Below are 25,100 nucleotides of genomic sequence, written 5' to 3' on the forward strand. Positions count from 1 at the left end.
TGCCACTGTGATGCACATGCGCATAGAGAAATTGAGGGTTTAAATTCCAATCAGCGACTTCAGACCGAATGTGTCATTCAGCGCATATCTCTGCAAATAGTTAAAACACCATAGTCCGGGGCGGTAATCGGTCTGGTTGTCATTTAGTACGCCGATGGAAAACGAAAGTAAAAATCAATTATTCATAAAGGGTGTGAGTTGTAATAAAATATAAATTCGTTTGAAAATTCAACGTGCAGCATGTGATATTCAAATAATATGGGCATAAAGTTTGCATAAAACAATTCCTGTACGTCACAGCAGTAAATAAAAACGCACGTTGTTACACAAAAAACGGTATGTGTTGCTGAAAAGATTGCCAACTTACATACAGCAAGGATAGTGAATCAAAACCAGTATCCTGCTAAGTGCTGTTTATTGATTTTTTGAGAAAAATAATGTAACATTATTCGAAGTGCTTGCTAATTATATTATTTTTGTAAATAACTGAAAGTAAGTTACAATACAATGTATACCTTGAGTATAATCATATAAATTTGAATTTACTTAAAGTTAATTATTATTATATATGCAGCAGCAATAATCTTTTTTTAATTATATTGAAATGTTTTTAAGCGTATTATATGGTACATATGTATTATAAGCATCAAATATATAATGTTATAAGCCAGTTTTAAACAAAAATTTCTTTGGTTTTTAACATTGAGTGCTGTTGATCACTAGTAGGCTTCCGTTGTAAAATCGATTTGCATACATGAACCTTGTTGCAATTACATATATATGTACGAGTATATATGTATGTTTAAGCGAATTACTTGAGGTCTCAAATTACTTTCAGCCCACTTAAGTACGAAGAAATAATTTCAAAGAAGTTATTCATTTTTCAAAGTGATTGTTTATTATTTACATACGAATATAAGTAAGTTTGACAAGTATAAGGCGTTTTTGAGGGTCCTTCCGTAAAATATACTAGACAAACATTTGGTGTACAAACACATATATTATTTACATATAGGCACGTAGCTTTATTCATCCATATAAGAATTTATCATACTTTGTCATACCATTATGACTCAAAGGTAAATTTTAGGCGAGTAATTGTGTGCATGTATATAAACTTGTTTAAGTGTTGCTTAAATATAATAATTTTAAATGAATATAATAACAATAAAGTTTGGTTTATAAATAAAATTTTTTATTAAAAATCTAAATTTTAATTTAAGATTTTTGGAACCAAAAATTGAAAATTTAATTTTTTAATTTAGGATATAAATTGATTTTGTTGAGCTTAATTTTTAGTTCCAAACATCTTGGATTAAAAATTGAGAAAACATGTCGCTTCGGTGTATAATAGTTTTGTTCATCAGGAAAACGAAATGAGTTAAAATCCGAGTGACTGTCTGTCCGTCCGTCCATGCAAGCTGTAATTTGATACTTCCCTATAAAAATATAAAGATCAAGTTTGTAGATGGACGTAATCGGAGCACTGCTATGCCCACAAAACGCCATTAATCGAAAACTTATAAAATGCAATAGCTAAGCACTAAGTTAAGATATAGAACTGTAATTTGGTACAGGGGTTCGCAGTTTGAGAAAATTGGCGTGGTCCCGCTGTAGAATAGGTTTATTGTACATATATCATAAACCACTGAAGCAACAACTAAATTCGCCTAAAGCAAATATTATACAAACTTCTAGAGAATGTAACAATGTAAAAATGGTTGAAACCGTCGACTCGCCATATAGCGGTTCTAATAAAAACTACTAAAAGCTTGATTCGATTCCACGACAACCATTAAGTGATCTCGATGATAACTTACCTGAACCTTACCACACAAACGGGAATTAGATAACTCTTGGTAAAGCTCCATAAGCGGACAAAATGGAAGTCAAGGTTCAAGGTTTTGTCTAACTTAAAGAGACATGATGACAGAGTTGAAATTCAATTCAATGGGCATACATCTTCTGACCCGAAAAAGTTTGCGAGCTTTTTTAGCCTGCAGTTCACACTGCACCCTTCGGTAGACTGGCTTTGCCTGTTGTTGTGTTACCCTACAACTGCGCAAAATGTGAAAAGACTACGCACCACTTACTTTCACCAATGAGAAGATTGCCGTTAACAAAGCATAATTCTTTAAATCAATTGGCCCTGATGGAATAAACAGGCTAATGCTAAAGTACCAAGGGAGTAAGCTATCGCATCAAGGTTCTCAATCTGACCACTCTTCAAATACCCGATGTGCGGAAAATCGGAAGAATGGTCCCACTACTGAAATCTGGGACACCCGTCAACAAAGGGTATTATCGCTCAATAAATCTCCTTTCCTCAGTAGTGAAAACACTGGAAGCCTTGCTACCACCAGTATGGCTTCCGCAATGTGTTCAGCACCCCCACATCACTTAGCCATATAAATGCCCATATAGATCAAAGTCTCAACCAAAAACTATCCTTTGAGAGAACGATCCACAATGCTACTTGAGGACATCGACCAATCCACGCTCCCTCCAGAGTTAAAGAGATGGACTATGAACTACCTGAGCGGTCGAAAATCATGCGTACTATTTCGATGTTCAGGATCTCGCTTCTTCGCTGCAACAAGAAGTACAGAATTGACCTTAATACTGAAGTCGATGGCGTTAAAATTCGGACTGTATTGCCAAAGTACAAAAGCCAAACAAAATCTCCAAGTCGCTAGCCGGCAGGACGTGGGGCAATATACAAGGCAAACGGTTCTTAACTACGCCGCACCAATCTAGTCGCTTAGACGCAGTGAAACTCAGAAGAGGAAGCTGCAGACATGATCGAACATAGCACTCCGGACTACAACAGGATGCCTCTTGATGTCTTCCATCGAACATCTGCAAAAAGAAATTTCTGCCATGATGTTTTCGTAGAAACCTTAATACTTAATAAATAAACACAGTTAGCTAATTAGCACACGAATTAAAATCATTGTAACCTCCTTACGAATAATTCCAAATTACTTTCTGATTAAATTTTTGGCAATAAGTAAATTATAATTTTTGTTTACAGATCACGAGCGTTATGCGAGTTCCCGACATCACATTAACAGCTGGAAATGCTGCACAATTCACGCACAACTCTAATAACCCAACTACACTACAACAACAGCAACAACAACAACTGACAACAAGCGCATCGTCGGAGGAGTCCTTACGCTCTTTACAACCGGAACGTAAAGAGTTAAATAAGAACTGGACGGCGAATGGAGTGAATGCCACGTCTACCGGTTTCTTCGATTACTTACCTAGTGCTCAGTTTAGTGACAACTCAGTGTATACCTCTTCGGCCGATGAGTTTGTGCAACGTGCATTGAGCTCTTCCCTGGCAGTGCCGTATGAATATACCAATCCTGCGTTGGTCGGCAGCAGATATGAGGAATACTACCAACGAACGAATCCACAAACACAAAATTATCTAGAGAATTACGGTGGTAATAGCAATAGTGCCTATAAGGGATTCCAGGAGGTTTATGTTAATCGTGCCGCAATCGCTTTGGATGACTACGAAAAAATCAATGTATGTTTTTGATTTACTGTTAAATTAAATATTTTATATACTTTGAAAACATTTTTTATTTCAGCGTGCAACAAAATTCGCCAACTCTAGTTCCGTTACGAACTCTGTGGTGCAACAGAGCGATAATTATAACACTAGCGCAGTTAGAGATGTGAGTCAAAGCGATTGCCACATCGATTATAACAACGAGATGAAAAAGGATATGAACATTACCGTTAATGAACCAAATTCAAATCATCAGCAACAAGTAAGGCCAATAGTTTCGACTGAGGAGTGTTCCGTCGGAAATGTGAACGATTCCGAAAATTATTATAACGACGAGTCAATGCTGGATTTGTGTAACGAACGCGATCAAAAATCAAATGTCGAACAGCACAATGATGATTTAGGTAAGCTGATAATCTTTAAACATATATGTACATATGTATGATGTACTTCATTGCTCTCCCGGAACTGGGGTCTAGGAAAACGCGTGTCTATATCCGACCAAGGTCTCACAATACCATTTGAATCCACATTTAGTGATTTTGTTATCTCGCTGTAAAGCAACATTTAACTAACCTTCAAATGGTTACCTAAATGAATTAATTCATACCGATCTTCCAGTCACAACTTTCTTTTCCAATTTACAAGCTGTGTTCCAAATTAAACAGGACTTTTTGAATCTCGGGCCCCCTGGTTTCGGCATCTATATGTCGACTAGTGCGTTAGAATCTGCTATCTCTATCATTGAAATTCATGGAAATGGAATTGAACATCTCCAAAACATCGATTTATCGCATTTGGTCCCAACATTTTGCATGATTTGTTCCGCACAAATTGACGGACTACCAAAAATTGCTCAGAATCCAACATTCGATGGACATCGGGGACCGATTATTTGACCAAAAATCACATTTTAACCATTAATCACTTTCAACCATTAACATTTCACCTGATATGTCACGGTGCGACTTCTTCCTTTTCGGAAAACATAATCTAACCTAACTTACATTCTCGGGATCGCTTGAAGATTTGGGTAATTATTTTATCGTTGAAACGGTTTGGTGGGAAGTTCAGTTAGTGAACACATGTAAACTTTTTGTTCAATACGTAGAACCAACTTCAATATCGGGCCATTTATTTATTGGCAGATTACAATTATAAGGTGCACCCAAGCCACTCAGAAGACACCTCTCAAAATAATGTTCATGAGAGGATTATGTACATACATATATGTATAGCAGATAAGTCTCCTATAAAATCCACTATATAATTTTGTATAAAATTATAAATTTTTCCATTATTCCATTTCAGATGAATATCTGACATCACCAACTTCATCGAGCGTCTCTTTGAGCACACCACAACGCTCCTACTTTCCGCGTGGTATAATCAATCCGAACTATCCTGGATTTCAACATTTAGCGCACACACTCTCTGAACATTTCATCGGTTGTACACCATCCGATTCGTATGACAGTGATATGTCCGAATGTGAAATGGAGTTGAGCGCCGACAGTTGTGAAGATCTGCCCAGCGAGGAGCAGCAGGCAGAGTTGAATACGAAACTGAATATCTACAATAACAATAGCAACAGCAACAGCAGCCACAAGAGAGCACAAGTCGAGAGTCAGCAATCTACAGACATTGCACAGCAACAAAGGCAGCGGCAACCACAACCTAACCTAACAGTTTATACCGATGCTAACAGCAATAGTGCCACCACACAGCATATGAGCAGCGATGAGCTCCAGCAACAACAGCAACATCAACAAGAGCAACACAGCAAATTGGGCGCACTGATCGCAAACGAATTGCACGATAACTTACGACAATTGCTCACTTTGAATGTGCCCGATAATTACTCCGATGCCTATATTATAAACTCTGCGGACAATTTTGCTTTTCGTTGTGATCAGAAGTGTCGATTAGTCGCACAAATCTCCGATGAGAGACAGCAGGTGTATGGCACCACACCAGACATTTTATTGAAGAATTCTTCTAATTTACGCGTAGAAGAACTTTCGAAGAAGGAGAATCGTCCGGATCTATTGCGCGGTGTAAGTCCACAACCACTGCGTAAACGCACCGAAACGGCTTTTGAAGATTTCAACCAAATTGCCCGCATCGACAATTCCGTGGAAAAGCGAGAATTGGAAAGAAAAGAGGTGCAAAAGGACGTACCCAGTGAGCGTCGTAGCAATGCTACAACGCCAGTGCGTTCCCATGATAACGGTAAAGAGGACGGTGTGGGCTATGGTATAACACCAGTGGACATAATTGGCGATTTCGAGCAGGAGGTGGAAAGAGAATTTGGCCTTCTGGTCAGCGGCTACAGGCGTTTGGTTGAAACCAATGATGAAGGAAACGAAGACGATAATGAGGTCGGGCAGCCACAGCCAATTGAGAAGGTAATGAAAATTGCGGTCTCCAGAAGTATTAAATGGGTGGAGAACTTTTCAATATGACTTTCTTTGAAAATTAACATACAAACCATCGTAAATTTTCCAATATCTTTAAACCTTATAACAAAACACTTTATATTACTGTCGGACCTAAATAATTAATTAATTAATTAATTAAACCCTGAGATATTACAAGCGACAGTTCATAAAAGCTGCGGCTGTCATTAGCTTTCCGTCGCTTCAGAGAAGTTCAATCGCCTAATTCGCTCGTATCGTCTTTCTTTGTCATTTGTCATTATATTAATAAACCTTAACATTAAAAACCTGTAAATTTTTTCAGGTATCGGATGCGATGCTTTCGAGCGCAAAAGATCTTATTGACTCCGATAAATATGTAACGGCACTACAACAAAATAAAGAAGATGAAACCACCGAAGTTGAAGCGAAAGCAGAAACAGAAACGGCTAACAAGATTGGAGGACATGATCCAACAATGGACTTTATGGAGGACAATAATGCGGTTGACTGGTCGTATGGACGTTGCGGCGATTCGGAAGAAATAAATGCATGTCACGCCAAAGAGCGGGAATGCAATAGTCAAAGAGAGCGAGATGATGTTACGGATGTAAGCACCGTTAGCAATACAAGTAGCGCACAAATGCGACCCAAATACCAAAAAGCTTCTTATGATGAGCGTCAGCTACCGCCCGTAGCCATTGAGTACAAGCGTTGTCAGCAAAACGCACGTAACATGCGAAAATCCGCGGGGCAAAATCATGAGAAATCAGAGAAGCCCACTAAAGCGTCAGGTGGCAGCAAGATTGGACGTAATCACTCAAAAACGGGATTTACCAGTCGTTTTTTCAGTTCGAAGCGCACCAATATGGGTGGTAGCTCAAGAAACAGCGAAGAAAATGCGAATCGCCGTCGTGAGGAAGCCGAAATGCATCAATATCAACAGTTGATTAGCAATAAGGAGTTAATTTTAAGCAACAGCCGTTATACGAAAATGTCCGCTTGGGCGGAGTATTTGAAGAACTCGGTGAAAAATCATGGCGGCAAGTGCGCAAGCACTGATTTGGCTTCACCAAGTGCTTTGGGTAAGTGAGCTTTGCACGGTGTGCTTTTATGCGAAGGATCACAGTCATAAGCTGTCATTTATTTACAGATTTGTTTGATGCTTATAAAATTGGTGGAGATTTCGATATGGAAACCTTGCAGCAGCATCTTAAACTGGCTAAAGAGATTGAGAAAAAGGTGAGTGGCATATTATATATTTTATTTACATAGTATAGTATAGCATCAAACTGCTTCATTATCAGATTCGTTTGGATGTCTGGTCACAGTCCTTGCAAGACAGGTTGAAACATCTCGGCAGTATTCTAGACATAGCCATGCTGATATTAGTCGCCTTTACAAATTTGTGACAGGATAAATGCGCTTTGACGATTTATGAGGGTCTTTATGATCAATTTTATAGGAGTTCTAGTTACCATAACTGATCGGAGTTATAAACTGTCCAAGTGAGATCCCTATTAGGATTGACCATTTAATCTAACCTAACTTAATACAATATTTTGGAGCTCTTGATTTTTTTATAAGAAGAAGAAAGAGTTTTATAATAAGTTTGTCAATAGCTTATAATCCACGGACTGCCGTCGAAAACTCTTGGAGCCGAAGGGTTATTATCCATTCTGCCGCCATAACTTAGCCAGCGTAGCCGCTGTCTCTTAATTCGCTGAACCATAACTCATGAGATGTTCATGTCTCTGCACTAGTCATGTGTGACTTGGCGGGTTTGTTTTTTGTTCATCGAGAGCGGACTTTACTTCTTCTCAATTGCCTACTCAGTCACGCGCTTATTCTCTCAGTCCGAAGTAGCACCTGTTGGCAAGGGTTATTCTGCGTTGGATTTCGAGGGTAACATTATTGTTGGTGTTAATGCTGGTTCCAAGATAGACGAAGTTATTTAAAACGTAAAAGTTGTGACTGTCAACAGTGACGTGGGAGCCTAGTCGCGAGTGCGACGACTGTTTGTTAGATGACAGGAGAAATTTCGTTTTGCCCTCCTTCATTCTAGACGCATTTTCTTCGTTTTTTATCAAGTCTGGAAAAAGCTGACTAACGGCGCGGTGGTTAAGGCCAATGATTTCAATATCATCGGTGTATGCCAGCAGCTGTAAACTTGTATAAAAAATAGTATCCTTTCTATTCAGCCCTGCAGCTCGAATTATTTTCTCCAGGAGTAGACTGAAAAAGTCGCAAGCTAGATATTCGCTTTGTCTGAAAGCTCGTTTAGTATGGAACTGTTCGGAACTCTTTTCGATCCTAAAAGAGCTTACGGTATGGCTCAATGTCAGTTTACACAGCCGTATTTGCAGGGATACCAAACTCAGACAAATATGCTTAATGCTAGCACTTTTTCGTGCTGTGTAAAGCAGCTATGAAATCGATGAAGAGATGCGTCTGTCCATACTTTTTTCCAAGATTTGACGTATGGTGAATATCTAGTCAGTTGTTGAAACGTCGGAAACCCTATCAAATGTCTATTAACTGATTTAGCCATCTCCGTCTGTCCTTCCGTCCGTCTGACTGTATTTACGCGAACCAGTCCCTTAGTTTTTGAGATATCGCCCAGAAATTGTGTACGCATTCTTTTCTCCTCAAAACCCTGCTAACTTGTGGGACCCGCCGATATCGAACCACTATATTGTAGACCTGTCATAAAAACTGAACGATCAAAATTAATGCCTTGGATGGAAAATTCTTTTATTTTACAAGATATCTTCACTAAATTCGGTAGGAATTATTGTCCAAGGCAACGCTATAATCTTCGAACAAATTGTACAGATCGGGCTATTATAGCATATAGCTGTCATACAAACTGATCAATCAAAAATTATATTAGGCTTATATCTGTTTTTCTTTCATGAACCTAAAAACTCGCTAACAAAAAATTATTACGATACTATTTTTACCTATCCTAATATGCACTGTTAGTTTGTTTATTTTTCTCAGTGTACTTTGTCAACATAGTATTTGTGAAGTACATAAACATTTATAATTTTTAATAACGATTTACCTGTTCATAATTTTTGTTTTTGTTCGCCGACTTGTGCACATGATTTGCTTTCATTTGCGAAGCTGCTGGATGGCACAACGTCACTAAGCCAGCCACCAGCCGCCAGTCTATTGACTAGTAGTCAGCAAAGTGGGCAAACTGGCGCTCAGTTAGACGGCCAAGTCAAAGCAAGCGATGAACTAAACCATTCGCAACGATTCACTGCCACCGCTGACTCCAAATTTTATACACACACACACTCACACATAGTAACGATATAAAGTTTAGCAAAAATTATTGCTTGAGCGACTGCGTCGACTGAATTGGTTTATGGCTCTTTGTTGTGCTGTGTCGCTTCTGCTAAATTTATTGCTGCTGCAACAGTTGCTCTCTAGTCATTCAGCTGGTGTATTGTGGCTTGGCGCATGCTTGTGGCATGGCAGCTTAACTTTCGCAACCCCACGGCAGTGTTAACTTTGGGTTCAAGACGTCGGTTTAGTGGGTCGGTCGCTTTAACCGCGCGCTCTGTGTACTCTAGCGTCGAAGCATCTTAGACAGTTTGACTACGTTACTAGCATGAATCATAGCGCTGCTCCAGGCTAACTGTAGCATGAAGTTTAAAATAATATATAAATGAGTGTAATATATGCAAACAAAGCAAAAAACAAGAACAACAAAAATGTGAAAATATTAAAAAAAAAAATTGTTTTGAAACAAGTGTTTCAGCGCATTTTATTAAAAACAAGTTAAATAAGTAAAAGTAAACTCCGAAGTTGTGTGAAAAGCAAACGAAATAACTGTTTTTAACGCGCAATAGAAAGTGAAAAAAATAAATAAATTTATTAAGGCGTTAATTTACTGCGTGGAAACCTTGTTTAACACGCTCCTCAGTCATGGATTTCGATGGCGATAATGATTTTAGCTCACTACCAGTGCCACAAAAGCGGCGCCACTATAAAAAGGATTCGCGTTTTGTGTTTGATTTGTATACGCTGTGTTATGACGAAAACGAAAGTGTCGACACCGTTGAATTGTTCACGTCCATTGTAAATAACACAGCGGCGGATAATTGGTCTGAGAAGGTAATGATTGCGAAAGCAAATATAAAATACAAAAATATAACAAAGCAGCGGTGGAAAATAAAATTGAAATTAATTACGAAAGCAAAAACAATGTGCTCTAAAACAAAAAGTTACAAAATATTGCAGAAAGTGAAGTCATAATGGAAAAATTAATTGCTCTTTTCCGAGAATTCAACAAATTTATGAAATAAAAAAAAATATGTTATAAAAAAAATTTATGAAATAAATAATTATGAGAACAAGAAAAAACGTTACAGCACTGAAGTTAGAATACACTTCCCCAATAAAGAAGTTTGCATACAAGAGCTTAATTTTGATCGGTTTATATGACAGCTATATGTAGTGGTCCGATTTGGACAAATTCTTCAAATATTGTTGCGCTGCTACGGACAATAATTCTTGCTAGATTTTGAGAAGATCTCTCGTTAAATAAAAAAGTTTGTCATACGAGAACTTTATTTGGATTTATCAGTTTGTATAGCTGCGTTCAAAAAATAGTAAGACTTTTTAATTTAATTCTCGCATGAAGCCGCATTCGTCGAAATAGTTTCTTTTCAAGGTCGGTATAACTGTCATTAACATCTGTGCCAAATGTCACATCAAAATAATCAGTAGTGTTTAGTATACGCTAAACTTTCTGAAGAACTGCATTAAATTTTATGTGCGAAATCAAATTTCTGTTGCGATCAATTGGCCAAATATCGTGGCAAAGGTGAGCCGAAGCCGAAAAAACCACTTCAAAGCAGGTCAAAAACAAAGGTTATGTTGACAGTTTTCTTCGATTAACGAGGTGTGGTGCAGTCTGAATTCCTTCCGACTGGCACAAAAGGAATACTATCTGAGTCTCTTTTTTTTTTGCGCCACGATAATACACCCACGTATACTGCACTGATTCTTCGTGAGGTTTTCGGCAAAATTCTGTTCGAAGATTGAAAAAAAAAACAAAAAAACTTTGGCACAAGTGTATTAGGGCCTTTGGGGGGGACATCATAGAATCTGAAGAATAAATTAAGAACTTAAAATTATGAATAAAGTCTTACTATTTTTTCCTCACAGTAGTACATACTGTATATGCTATGGGCTTATCAATTTGTATGACAGCTATGTATGTATATGCAATGGTGTTTCGATGTGAACAATTTTTTCAAAGATTGTAATGTTACCTTCGAAATTATTCCTTGTCAAATTGTGTGAAGATATCTTTTCAAATACATGATATAGTTGTTCGATATTGACGGTTCTGACAAATAAGTAGCCTCTTGGGGAAGAATGGCAGTTAAAAGAGGAAGGTTTGGGCTATAAGGCGACTGATGCTTGATTTTCTAGCCGCTGTATTCCAAATAGTTTTTAACCGGTCATGTAAGATTTAGTGGAACGTTGTCATGATGGAAAACTATTGGTCACGTGTTTAGTCCCGAATTCTGGGCGGCAACCTCTTGTTTCAAAAGATACAGAGTGTTATGGATGTTCGGTTTGCCGTTGAGGGGTGGTTGACCAGGTTTCCTATATTATTTTTTGCTTTTAGGATTGCTGTACTGAATCCATTTTTCATCATCAGCCACAATCCGATGCAAAAACGACTTTTTTAACGTTCAAACAGCCTTTGTAACATACCAAAATCTTTAAATCAAAGTCTTTTAACGTCTCTTGGTTTGAATTCTAATGGCACCTAAAGATACTGCGAGCTCTTCTTGCTTTTGGCAGTAATCTTTATCAAGCAATGTACCTATAGCAATGTATTATCTCCAAATGTTTTGGTTGTCCTGGACGTTCTTAGTTTTTTTCTCAAAATCACGACTTTTAAAACATGCAAATCACTTTTGGTGTATTCGCTCAACTAGACGATAACCACAATAAAATTTCACCAAAATATGATAGCTTTCGGTTAAGGTATTCTTACACCATCTCTTGGCAAAGCAATATAGTTATAGATCCCATATATCCATAATTATCAGGATGACGAAAGTAGAAGTTTTCCGGATATTTGGCTGTCCTTCTGCCAGTCTAAGAGATATCTGTCTTAAATGTTGATACATACAAATTACCCGGGATTGTAAATCAAGCATAAAAGTAATCCCCAACAGATGTAATACACTTATATATGTCAACGATTTTTGCAGTCCTCGAAGCACTTTTCATACGAACTTTTTGGGATGGCCTTCAGCTATTTCAGCGAATTTTGTTTTATCTCTTCGATCGACTGAAAACGGGTTCCACGGAGCGGAAATTTCTGTTTGGGGAACAATAAAAAATAACACCGAGCCAAATTAGCTGAACACGGTGGTTGATTCATTGCGTATTTAGCTTTAAAGGGGGTAGTGGGTCGATGGGGTGGTCTATTATCATCATGTAAAACCCGTGAATTATTCTTCTCACGCAATGCCTCAATACGGCCAAATAGAACTATTTTTTGACCGTCTGTCCCTCCGGAACACATTTAAGATGCACCAAACCACGAAAATAACAATGAGCATAACCTTGAAGTGTCTTTGTGTCTTTCGGCTCGTTTTTTTCTCACCATTGCGATGATTGTTGACATCCGCAGTTACAAAGCTCTCCGTGAAAGTGGGTTTGGAATTACAGCAAGGTCAAAGAGACTAGTTTATGGTATTTTTTTTGAAAAAAATTAAACTTCAAACGTTCAATGTTCTTTAGACTGTCTTTCAAGGCTTTGTACCACTTGTATTCTTGTGTTTTTGATACAACTGAATCATCGTAAGCCTTTTCCAACATTCGCAATGATTCCGCACACGAAATTTGGTTAGAAATGCAAAACTTGAAACAAAATCTTTGCTCAATTTTTTTTGCCTTTGTAAAAATCGCAACGCACTACTGAGTTGTACCGACTTAAGCAGCTGTTGTAAACAAACTGATTGACAGATCACGCTCATATTTGTCATAGGATATTAAGGACCGAAATATTATTATTGTAGTACAACGCTTCACAACAACAAAAGCTCTCGTTTTTTACCTCGCATTACTATTCAATAGATATTTGATATTTTTTGACGCCACTTTAAGAGCTATCTTCTTTGTGATTCGGAAAAAAAAGAAAACTGAATATAGTATTTTTGTAATTTCCTTTTCAATTCGCAACGGTGAAATAAATATTTGCAACTTTCGTTCGGTAATTCATACATATGTACGTACATATAATAACTGTGTACATGTGAGTGAACACAAGCGTGTTCGTCGTTTTTGGGTTAAGCCGACATTGAGTTGGGAAGTCAAGCTGAACAGAAACGCTGCTATCAACCGAAAAGTCTGTATGTAGAAAATTAACAGTATTAATCTGTATATATGTATTTATATAAGAAAATTTATATTTACTACCGCGTGTAATTATGTATATTCCATCAAGGTTAAGAGGAAAACTTGTTCATCTACTCGAAACCCGTACACAAATTTGATATCAGGTGTCAGATACAAAATAGACTGTTATGAGATTTCCTTTTAAGTTAGAAAAACTATCACAATATGTTTACACCTGATGATTTATTAACTTTGAAAATTGGTTAAAAATTATATGATGTTTATGACTACCACTTTTTATGTTAATAATTATATTTTGTACCTTGATTGATTTCCGTCAGTTGAAATTAGAGACACTGCGGGCATGAAAAGACAAGGCATCTCTCAAAAGTGTAGCAAACAAACTATTAATAAAGGTAAACATTTTCTCTATATCGTTATGAGCATTAACGGATGATGGTTAAATCATGAAAAACTGTTAACTTGACTAAATTGAAATGGTAATACCCTTCCTAGGTGTATTTCTCATAAACTGTGGTCCATTTCGAGGTTCTCTACTTTTTTAAAGGAAAAACATAGAAACAACAAATTTAATGGGGAATGTTTATTATCATGTGAAAGAACAGATGGTCCATCCGTTGAGTTGAGCCCTGTTTTTGCTTCAAGACTTGAATCAAAGCGAGATTGTTCGCATAGACTTTAGACTTTACATATCTCCACAGTAAAAAGTCGGTACAACGGTATGATATCACACGATGGTGGTTGCCAATCAATCACTCCAAAACGTGAAATTATCTGATCACTGAAGTGTTCTCTCAATAAAACCATTGATTGATGCGATGTATGGCCTAATCGCTGAAAAAAAATATGGCTTGAAATCGTTGGATTTTCAGTTCTTGTGCAAGATGTATTTTGTACGCTTTCAATTTAAGATCTCGACGTAAAATACGCCAAGTCGTTAGTGTGAGTTGCTGCGAACAGCGCAGAATCGCCTCTCCACGGTCTTCGTGTGCACTCCTTCACTACGTCTGCTAAATGAGATATATGTTAGCTATATGCTATAATATCCGAATAATTTGTTGAAATCACTTCAAGAAATATTTATTGTTGTTATATGACATCGACATTCTAGTTTTCAAAGCCCACTACGATGGGTTTCCATGTTTATTTAAATTTGAATAAATATCGTTTAAATACGTTAGTGCACGTGAACACTTTCTGAGCTGGTGTGATGCGGTATGTAAATAGTTCCGTTAGTACATAAGAGTTGTCAGCATTTTTTAATAATTTTATTGCGCGAAGGATTTCACATTTACTAAGGTTTGTAGCAAAAATTAAAGTTCGAAAAATCGGTATTTTATCAAGCCTGCTCAATTTTCAGACATGACTAAAAACCTGAACCTTATTTTGCGAAAAGCTGTATGTTCGGACTTGCAGGAGGAGCTTTCAGTTAGAGCGATTGCACAAAAACGTAAAATATCAATCGGTGTAATCAGTAAAATAAAAAAAACAAGATGAAATTAACACACCACCCAAAAAGTTAGGCAGGCCTAAAAAGCTCACTCCGGAAAAAGAAAGGACTTTACGGCGTCTTATCATAACTGATGCAGCTGAAAACGCAGTGGAGGTGTAACAAAGTGTTGTTCTCATCTTTAGGCACTAGAGTATGGAACAATACCATTCGAAAGTCGCTGAAAAGTTTAAATTTGTGTGCAAGATCAATGATTAAAAAACCTTTAATGTCAGCGAAAAACAAAGCAGCTAGGATGAAATTTGCGAAAGAACATAAGAACTGGACAAGCGAACAGTTCAAATTAGTAATTTTGTCTGACGAAACGAAAATTAATCGTATTAATTCAGATGGACGCATTTGCACATGGTATGACAAGCGATGCGGTCCCATGGATAGGAATATGCTGCGCAGACTTAAATTCGGAGGTGGTTCACTTATGGTGTGGGGTTGTTTCTGTGGCGGAAAGGTAGGAAAATTGCGTTGAATTAACGGAATAATGAGGGCTACGGACTATATTAGCATTCTAGAGGATTCACTTATCCCTATTTTCAAGATTCTTGGATGTGAACCCGGTGATTTATTATACATGCAAGACAATGACCCTAAACATACCGCCCGCATTACAAAATCTTGGTTGGAAAATAACGAAATTCGGATGATGGAGTGGCCAGCTGAGTGACTCGGTATGAATCCTAAAAAAACGGTTAATTGCTCAAAGCGAAACACCAAAAACCATAGATGAATTTGGACTCAAGGTGAACGAGTTTGGAACAGCTTCTCTTCGGAAATTTTAGATAATCTAATTAACTCTATGCCGGACCGTATTAAAGCAGTCATAAAAGCTAAAGGCGGCGCACCAGTTATTAGTTGTTGAACTTTAATCGCCACTTTAAGTTCAAATATTGTTCACATGAATTGTATTACTTTATATGTATTATAGCCACAAGAGATTATTGAATGAAGTGCTTGTTTATGTTAAAAAGTTTTTAATTAAATATAATTTACTTCTCGTAAAAAAAAATTCATTTCAATGCTTATTTTTCCAATGAGCAGCTGCAATGCAGAATTTCTTACTATATGAACACTTTTTGAACTCACTGTATATATGTATATATGAAACCGGAATGTTTCACACTTTTATTTTAATCATACAACTCTCAACTTTATAACGTTTGAAAGTTCTTATATCCTAAACAGGGTATATTAAATTTGGGGCGATATTTGTTATACCCAAAAGCAAACGTCGCAGACCCTATGAAATATATATATGTATAAGTAATCAGTGTGATGGGCTAAGTCGATGTGAACATATCTGTCTGTATATACTCTCAGTTTTTGAGATATTGTTCTAAAATTTGGCACACGTTCTCTTCTCACCAAAAAGCTGCTAATTTGTCACGATCAGCAATTTACTCAGTTTGGCTTATTATTAGCTGCCATAATATTAACGTTCTTTTAATTACCTTTATATAAGAGATTGTTTTAATAAATAAAATAAAATAAATAAATAAATTATAAAAAATAGTATTAGCAGCTCTAGAAACTCTATTGTATTTAAAAAATTTAAAAAAGTTAAAAAATTTAATATTAAATATATATACTTATTTAGTTAAGGTGGAACTAAGATGTCTAAAGTCAAATGCACACTTTTTTGACTTTTGTTTCGGACATCGCTCGTTTCACTTAATATGCCCGCACTTAGCATAAAAAATATTAAGACTCATTATCTGTGACATATTTTGCATTAAGTGAATTAAAATTTGTGAGGTTATTTGAACAAGCTTCATTGACGGCCACCTTTGCGTCCAATTAACACAGTCCACAGATTTTAAATGCGTTGGATAAGAGATTTTTTCGTTACAGTCATTACTATTTAGAATCTCTAAAATAACTTTTCTTGGCTTCTATCGAATTTTCTATAGCTCCCAATAACAATAATCGTTTTAAGGATATTCTCACGTATGGAGATACGTGATCATTTTTAACATTGTTTTTCGACAATTTTGTCTGTTTTCGAATTTTTTGAAACCAAATTTTTAAATATCTCGCACAATTTTTCTCTCCAAAACGTCTTGTTTCATTTTTTTGTCCTATCAAAAATTACACTAAAAATCAATTTAAAAGTGAGTATATGTGTTATAGATTACTTAATTTGACACAGAACTGCTTACAACAAACAAGAAAAGTGAACTGAATGCACCAGCCACGGAAGTGTTCACGAAGCACTTCAAGTACCGTTAATTCTTGAGAGATCTAAGAGGTAGCGTTTATTAAAATCACGCTCGATATATAGCAAGTAAAGCATGAAATCTGCAATCGCACCAAAAATTTGAAAAACATCGAAAATTTATCATTACATGAATAAAATGTAAAACGATCATTTTAATGAACACTTTTTTGACTCACTGTATATACATATGTAAGTATGTATATTTGTAAAAGTGCTTAATTTAAATTACATACATAACTACCCCCGAAAACAGATGCATATACAAGTACAATATGTATGTATACACACCAAGCATCTTAAGAATATCGAGTGCTTCCTTCTTGCTGTTAGCATCCAGAAACTTAATGAAATCGCTGCGCGATCTTGATTGAAATACTGTAACAAAGAACAACATCTGTTCCAGGCGCACCCCTGGAGACGACCTACTTGTCTGCATACTCGTACATATGTATGGCTTTGCATTATTTTTGTATGCTTGCATGTGCAACTTTAGCCTAAGATCAGGGTAGATTTCTAAAGAGCCTTTGAAGGACAAGACTTTTGCCTAGACACGCACACACTTACATATGGCACATAGTATATGCGATGCAATATCAAGTACCTGTGTGTGTTATGTGTAAGCACATATGAACCTTCTGCTGGCCGGGGGTCTTTGCGGCATCGGCATGTGTACAAGTAAATGCATAAATCAGTATTCGAACGAGTGTGTGCGTGAACAGTAGAAAGATCCTTGCAAGCAAAATATTATTAAACGATCCTTATTTTTGTGCGTTCTTCTGCAAATTAATACGTGCGTGTTCTTTTAAATTTTTGCGAAAATGTTAGATAAATTAATTTTCGATATTAAGTGCAAATTTAAAAGTTTTAAAAAATATCGGAAATGTGGACAAACTGACAGTGATGTGGTCGATGGCGCCGCATGGATGTTTCCGCGCGTTTACAGGCCCACAACAACAACAACGGCTACAAAATTCGTGGAATTATCACAGCTTAGCACGTATATTGAGCCAGAATTTCTCATCGATGTGTTGGATAAATTTGAACGCGTAACCGATCCAAATGTGGCTGAATGCAAGCGCTATAGTGTAGGTTGGGCGAAGGAATTGTGTAGACTTTTCGATATTTTCGTGACTTTTATGATATAAGAAGTTAGAAGAAATCTTGCAAATGTCAAGCGAAAAACCTTAAAATTTTTTTTATAATATACATACGTACATACACATATTTTATATCTTGAGAGTTGAAAGCTCAAAACGGCCTTTTTGCAATTTTTTATCTCAGACTTCTGAAAAATTTACTTTCAAACGCATTTTTAATCTACAAACTGACAGTTTTGATTAAACGATCAAAATACAAATTTAAATTTCGTTCTCATCTGTTTGTAAACAAAACACAGCTGACTGCAGTGCTTCCATTTCTCGCTACCGTTTTTGAAAAAAAATAAAATAAAAAATTGGCGGTACTTATACTATATATTCTAAAGTTTTAGTTGTTTGACGAAAGTCCTGATCGCTAGATAACAACAAAATCGCTGGATTACAAAAACAATATAATATTCAAAACTAGACGCATATGAATCTTAAAAAAAGTTTCTTTCTACCATGCTGTTCATTGCTTATCGCAATAGATATGGAGATAGAGAATTCAAATTTATCGCACACAAAATGTCTACCTGTTTATGGATACTTACTAAACAGACAGCTCGGCAGGATAGAATACGTGCATATATAAAAGAAGAAAAAACCATCAAAGCTATAATACCCCTCATAGGTAGATTTTTTATAGCATAAAAGGTTTTTATTTTGATTTTGATCGGTCAGTTCCAATGTGAGCTATACCAATAAGCTATGTGGTCCGGTCTGAGCAATATAGTATGTTCGGGGATCATTGCCTTAGATAATAGTCATTGCCATGACAAATTCCTTGAAGATATTTTGTCAAATGAGAAAACTTTCCATACAAAGACTTGATTCCGATCGTTCAGTTTGTATGATTGCTGCATGCATATAGTAATTCGACCTGAACAATTTCTTCAGAAATTTCTCGTCAAATAAAAAGGTTTTCTATACAAGAATTTGAGTATCATCTGTTATGATCACTTCTTTTGAAGTTGAAAAACGCTTACCATGCATAAATTTTTTGAGTTCTGGAAACAAATGGTAGTCGCCGGGGGCCAAATCTCGTGTATCTCAGTCGATGGTTTAACAATTCGAACTTTAATTCATGGATTTTAGCCAAAATACTCTTGTGACATGGTACATTGTCCTGATGAAAAATGATTTTTTCTTTTGCAAACCGGGTCTTTTTTCATGAATTTTTTCCTGCAATTAGTACAAAAGGTTGCAATAATATTCAGAATTCGTTTTTTTTGCCAGTCCACATATTCACAAACAAAACTCCTCTCTCATCCTTGACTGATGCCATAACCTTCTTGGCCGAATTCCGGGCACGAACTCGTTTAGAAGCCGAATAACCAGGTTCACATCACTCTTTAGCCTCTTGCTTTCATTTAGGATCATAGTGTTAAACCGAAGTCTCATCCATAGCTCCAAATATCGCATTCAAATGTGTGTTTGTTCCATTGTTAGCGAATGCGGCACCCATTGTGGACACAGCTTACTAAAACCCAAAAATTTAATTAAAGTATGATTCACACTGTCTAATGGGATGTGTAGAGCCTCTAGAAAACCTTTCTCAGTCAATCGACGATCTTCCAAAACCGTATCCTGTATTTTTGCTAAGATTTCTGGGGTTGATGCGTTTTTTGGACGTCCTTCACGTGGATTGTCTTCAAGGCTTGTACGACCACGTTTAAATTCAGCATTCCATCTTTCTACTGTTCTAATTGTAGGTGAACAATCATTATGCACTTTTAACATTCGTTCGTGAATTTCTTTTGGTGCTACACCTTCCAAAAATACGAATCTTATCACTGCACGATATTCAACTTTATTCATTGTAAAAAAAAAAAAAAAATACTGTGACACGGTGACACTAAATGGCTTGAAAACTTTCATCTGAAGAGTGAGTTGGGCTAGTAGCAACCCTCTCTCTAATCGAACGACAAAACTTATTAAACAACCTGGTATTTAAATTAGACAGCCATTACGAGTTTTTCATGATAAATTCTAGTCTTGTTACCATTGTAAGGGAATTTCTATGAGAGAAAGTCCAGTTTCGACTGTTGCTTTATCCGATCCCAAGGAAGTCTGTCCTACCTAATCGAAATGGATCCGGATTTATAGCCGACCAAGAACTGGTAACGGAACAGTTCTCCACGCGAATGATATATGACACTTAAAACAGAAGTTAACTCGTATCTGGTTTATATTTGGTGGTTATGTGCAAAATGATAGTAAAAAATTTCATTGAAATAGTTTGGGAAAAGACACCGATCTTTTTCTCAAATACTTCGTGGAAAAACGATGTGGTTAATTTGTTATCTCTCTTGAATATAGTAATTCCAAAGATCTACAGACCGGAACTTAAGTAACTAAAATAACAATGTGTGTGTGTGGGAGATAGATAAATCTTATTTTATTCTGCAAACTTCTTTTAAAATTCTCAACTTGTTTGTATTTTTTCGCATCAACATAATCTTTACCTAATTCCTCTTGCAGCGTCGCAGTGATCGGGAAGAAATACGTCGACGTTTGGCTATGGGTTCTGAGGAACACAATCAGGAATCCAAGGAGCGAAATGCTTGGAAGACAGGCATACAGTCAAGATTAGCAAGTAAAAAGATTCTATAAATTACTTTCACACCTTTTATTAGCCAATAAATTAAATTACATTACAGACGCACAGTTGGGTCGCTTAAATGATCCCTCTTCGGACACCGAAAGCCATAGTTCAGACTCAGAGACGTGCCCGAAGTTATCCAAAGCTAGACAAGTGGATAATATGAGTGCACTTAATATATCCTTGGCCGACAAACCCACCTACCCATATGCAGGTAGTGGACACGCCACAATTTCGTCACTCAGCTCGGCGGCTGCGGCCAACAAATATCAAACACAACAACAAATGCAACGTTCACAAAGCAAACAACAGAGTTTCCAAACGACAATGTCTGCATTCAGCAGTGAGGATTTGGAGTGTGACTTTTTCACCAAGCAAGCCAAGCTGCAGATTGAAGCGCGCATGGCTTTGGCACAAGCCAAAGAGATGGCTCACATGCAAATGGAGGTAAGTTGGACTTCAATTTAGTTTTTATTTACAGTTTAGATTGAGGTACCACTATCTTCTTTGCAGATTGAGCGACAAAATCGGCGCGTATCACCGATTACCGATATCATACGTGTTTCGCTGCGCAAAGTGGGCGTCCAAATGACCGCCGATAAACGTCGTGTCTCGCGACAAATGCTAACCGATATGAATATAGCGCAACTGCAAATACTCGTCAATAGTCTGCACACACATATTGAAGAGCTAAATGAGTCACTAGTGCATAATCTAATGGAACGGGATGATCTTCATGTCTCACAAGATTCCATGCTGGTGGATATTGAAGAGCTTACGAGATATATGTAAGTGGGTGGGAAAGTACTATAGAAAAGGCATTTAACTGGAAACAGTCTTTGAAGAAATATAGTATATTGGGGGTTTAAAATCAAGTTTGGACACAAACAAATGGAAGCAATGTAGATATTATATTTTTCGACTTCGAAATTAAGAGGTATTAAGATGGTTCAATAATTAAACTATAATGTGTCACACATTTAAGTCGTAACATTGAATTTTACGAATATTTGAGAGCCATTCAAAGTCAAAGGGGTTTTCCTTATTTCGTTGCCTTTTATCAAACTGAATCACATATGGATCCGAAACTAATTAGTTTTGCTTTATAGAAAAACAAAATATCTCTCCGCATCCCTTCTAAACAAGCTTTTACTCCACAAAGTTTTGATTATTACTATTACTATTAGTAGAGACCCGGAACCTGCTATTTCTACAGATTTTGTCAGTTTATTTCTAACTTGGATCAAGCTACCAGTGTCGAGAGAAACTTTTTCTCTGAAAAGTTCGAACAAGGAGCATACTGGTTTATTTCGAAGTTGCACTCTTTATATGTCCTCTGGTTCTTTGTCGTTATGTTTGTAGCGGTATGAAACATTTCAGAAATAGGTTTGTAAAATACCGTCGGATACAAATCGAAAATTTTAAATTTTTGGATTCCCTTGATCCCTTAAGTGATCTCTTGGAGATCGCTGAAAAAACGGTGTCTTGGAAGGAGGAAGATTTTTGTGCTCGAAAATCCAATCCAAAAGCAACAACAATACAATAAGACAACATATGATATAGGTGGCTTCACGAAAAGTCGTTTTTGTGTAAAAATAATTTACACTTCACTTTAAGCCAGTCAAAAATCGAAATTAGTATCCAAAAGTTATTCCTTTGATCATTACTTGGCAAATATCTAAGAAGGTTAGGTTATATTAAGACGTAGAATTGATACAAAAATGACGAATCTCATTTGGACAGATATTCATTCTTTGTAATATCTATAAAAAATCTCATTCTGATAAACACCGGGAAATAGAGCAGAAATTGACAAGATGATTCCACCTCGTCTTCTTCCATAAAAATTGTGAATCTATTGGACAGAATTATATTCACCTATAATTGCGGTGAAATATATTTTGCTAAGTGCCAGTAGTTTGGAGGGCCTCTTACGGTTCAACTTAGAAGATCGTTTGAAAATCTCAAGTCGATCGATCCAGTTTATTTCGACAAATGTGCTATTGTCTCCGAATCTATTTGTAGGATCAACTTAAATTTTTTGGAGAATATTTTCATTTATGTAAATGTATGCACATTTGATGAATAAAAAAATAAATCCATTTTTCGAAATTCTTTGGTGAATATAACGCCTTAAATTTTCACTGCGTGCTTCCAGTTATAATCCTAAACTTATTAATTTGTATTTGCTCTTACTTAAATACTTACTAATCTGCACATTTTTATTTACAGTGGAGCTAACGAGCATCTTGCACATCGGTATAAAAACCAAAATCCCTACAATCACAACTAAAGCCATACATACATACATACATACCAGCAAATATTCACAAATGTATACTGCAATACTTGTACTGGGGTGGTCTTGGAAAGCAATGGAATGAAACCTAAGAAGATGAAGCAAAGCAAATGATATACTTATAAATTAAAGTTATATTTAATTATATACTTATAGTTACATACACACATACAAACATACATGCATACATACTTATATAAATAATTAAATAAAAGGCAAATAAATACTCTCAAAATTAATTGTATTATATTTGAAAAACAAAAAAATATTAAAAAAAGTTCGAGGTTCAGAGTTGATATTTGAATTTAATAAAAAATTATACGCATACAAACATACATTACTAGACACCCACACACCACATAACAGCAGTAAATACATAATATTAGAGAAAATATATTTACATGCAGTTATTTATTTACATAAATTATTTGAAAACTTTTTCACCTCCCCCAAAATACAGTTATCCATATACATATGTATAACAGTTATGTAGTTAAACACTCAAAAAGTATACAGACACACATACGCTACATATCTTTACGAACTTCTTGTTACTGAATCTTAAAGGAATTTCTCAACTACTAAAACAACAACAGTTAAAAGCAAATTTAAACGGAAATAAATTAATGAAACTTAAAATAAAAACATAAATAAAATATTGCATACTATACATACTAGAACTTGCATTAATGTTATGTAAGCATACATACTACATACCTACAAACAATTAAACATACATAGTTCACTTAATTTCACCATACGATAAAAAGAAGATAAATAAAAAAGTATATAAAGAACACAAAAACAATGCAAGAATATTAATTAATTTCAAGAAAAAAAGAAGCAGGAAAAACATGAACCCCGTGGCGCCGTAGCTTTAATACCCTTCATGTAAAAAAAGTGTTTCTTTTTGTATGGAATTCGTTGCTGTTGGAACAGCGGAATTCTGCCAAGTTGAGAGTTCTTGGTCTAGTTTCCATACAACGACTTGATTCCGATCGGTCAGTTAGTACGACAAATGAATGGGAGACAAGAGCGTGTGCAATGCATATCTCAAAAACTGTTCAGGGTATCGAACAATTATTTAAACCAGTTTATTCCTCTTCTTCAGTTCTACCACTTTATACTAAGGAAATATTTGATATAAAATATATATTAGGTTGTCAAAAAAGTCTTGCGGTATTTTCGCTAGTTGGCGCTGAGAGCTCATAGTTCTAGTTTTATTCGTCGCATCGGGTCATGCTACACCATTTTGGAAAGCTCATTTCACGCGCTAACACGTGTTTGAGTGATTGTCGTTTCTTTTAAGTCGTTCGTGAGTTATATCGTCGCATACATGGAGCAAAATAAAGAAAAAATACGGCATATTTTACAGTACTACTACGATAAAGGCAAAAATGCATCACAAGCCGCCAATAAAATTTGTGCAGTTTATGGATCCGATACAGTTTCCATTTCCACCGCACAACGATGGTTCAACGTTTTCGTTCTGGTTTCAGGAACTTTCGTATCCCTCGACTGTTTGTGTTTGCCGCTTGATCTCCTCTATGTTAACTGAGGTGCCAGCAGGCTATTTATAGGCTACCTTCCAAGTACAAAGACTGCCCTTCTTTTCCTCACTTGATTTTGAAATTTTGTATTCCTCTTCCTGAACTGTACTTCTCTTTTGGCTGCCAGTATACTCTAGTTCTTTTCATATTTAAGTTGTAGGTATTTTTGGTTGACAACCCACCATTTTTGCTGCTGTCACTACAGGCTTACAGGATTTGGCCGGAAAGTAATAAGACTGAGTCGATAGAAAAAAAAAATTTTCTTTAAAAACTTTCAAAATATGATCCATCTGCGTCGATGCAGCGCTGTCAGCTCGATTTCCAAGGTGTCACGGAAGGCATTCTTCGGAATAGCTTTGAGAGCCGAGGTATATGCTGCTTGGATTCCCTCTGTAGTCTCAAAATGCTGGGAATATTGCCTCTTTGTTTCGGATCATACTCTAA

At 36.3% G+C, this 25,100-nt stretch overlaps 1 protein-coding gene across 1 annotated transcript; it reads left to right on the forward strand.

Annotated features, from left to right (window-relative positions):
• The first annotated feature begins 8 nt into the window (after nucleotides 1-8).
• LOC108965432 lies at nucleotides 9-23,113 on the forward strand. Its single transcript, XM_018927847.1, has 10 exons — nucleotides 9-336; nucleotides 3,035-3,541; nucleotides 3,606-3,930; nucleotides 4,838-5,934; nucleotides 6,269-7,028; nucleotides 7,097-7,185; nucleotides 20,687-20,801; nucleotides 20,866-21,254; nucleotides 21,321-21,595; nucleotides 23,040-23,113. Exons 2-10 carry the CDS (start codon nucleotides 3,047-3,049, stop codon nucleotides 23,098-23,100), a joined length of 3,606 nt encoding a protein of 1,201 aa, XP_018783392.1. The 5' UTR covers nucleotides 9-336; nucleotides 3,035-3,046; the 3' UTR covers nucleotides 23,101-23,113.
• Nucleotides 23,114-25,100: the final 1,987 nt, after the last annotated feature.

Source organism: Bactrocera latifrons, unplaced genomic scaffold (genome assembly GCF_001853355.1).
Source record: "Bactrocera latifrons isolate USDA-ARS-PBARC rearing strain unplaced genomic scaffold, ASM185335v1 scaffold_14, whole genome shotgun sequence".
Lineage (NCBI taxonomy): Eukaryota > Metazoa > Arthropoda > Insecta > Diptera > Tephritidae > Bactrocera > Bactrocera latifrons.

What these genes read in the sequence shown, in the direction of transcription:
- LOC108965432 (XM_018927847.1), top strand. Translation starts at nt 3,047, where the DNA reads ATGCGAGTTCCCGACATCACATTAACAGCTGGAAATGCTGCACAATTC. An exon ending in ATGACTACGAAAAAATCAAT is followed by an intron (nt 3,542 to 3,605) that starts GTATGTTTTTGA and finishes TTTTTATTTCAG; the next exon opens with CGTGCAACAAAATTCGCCAA. An exon ending in AGCCACAGCCAATTGAGAAG is followed by an intron (nt 5,935 to 6,268) that starts GTAATGAAAATT and finishes AAATTTTTTCAG; the next exon opens with GTATCGGATGCGATGCTTTC.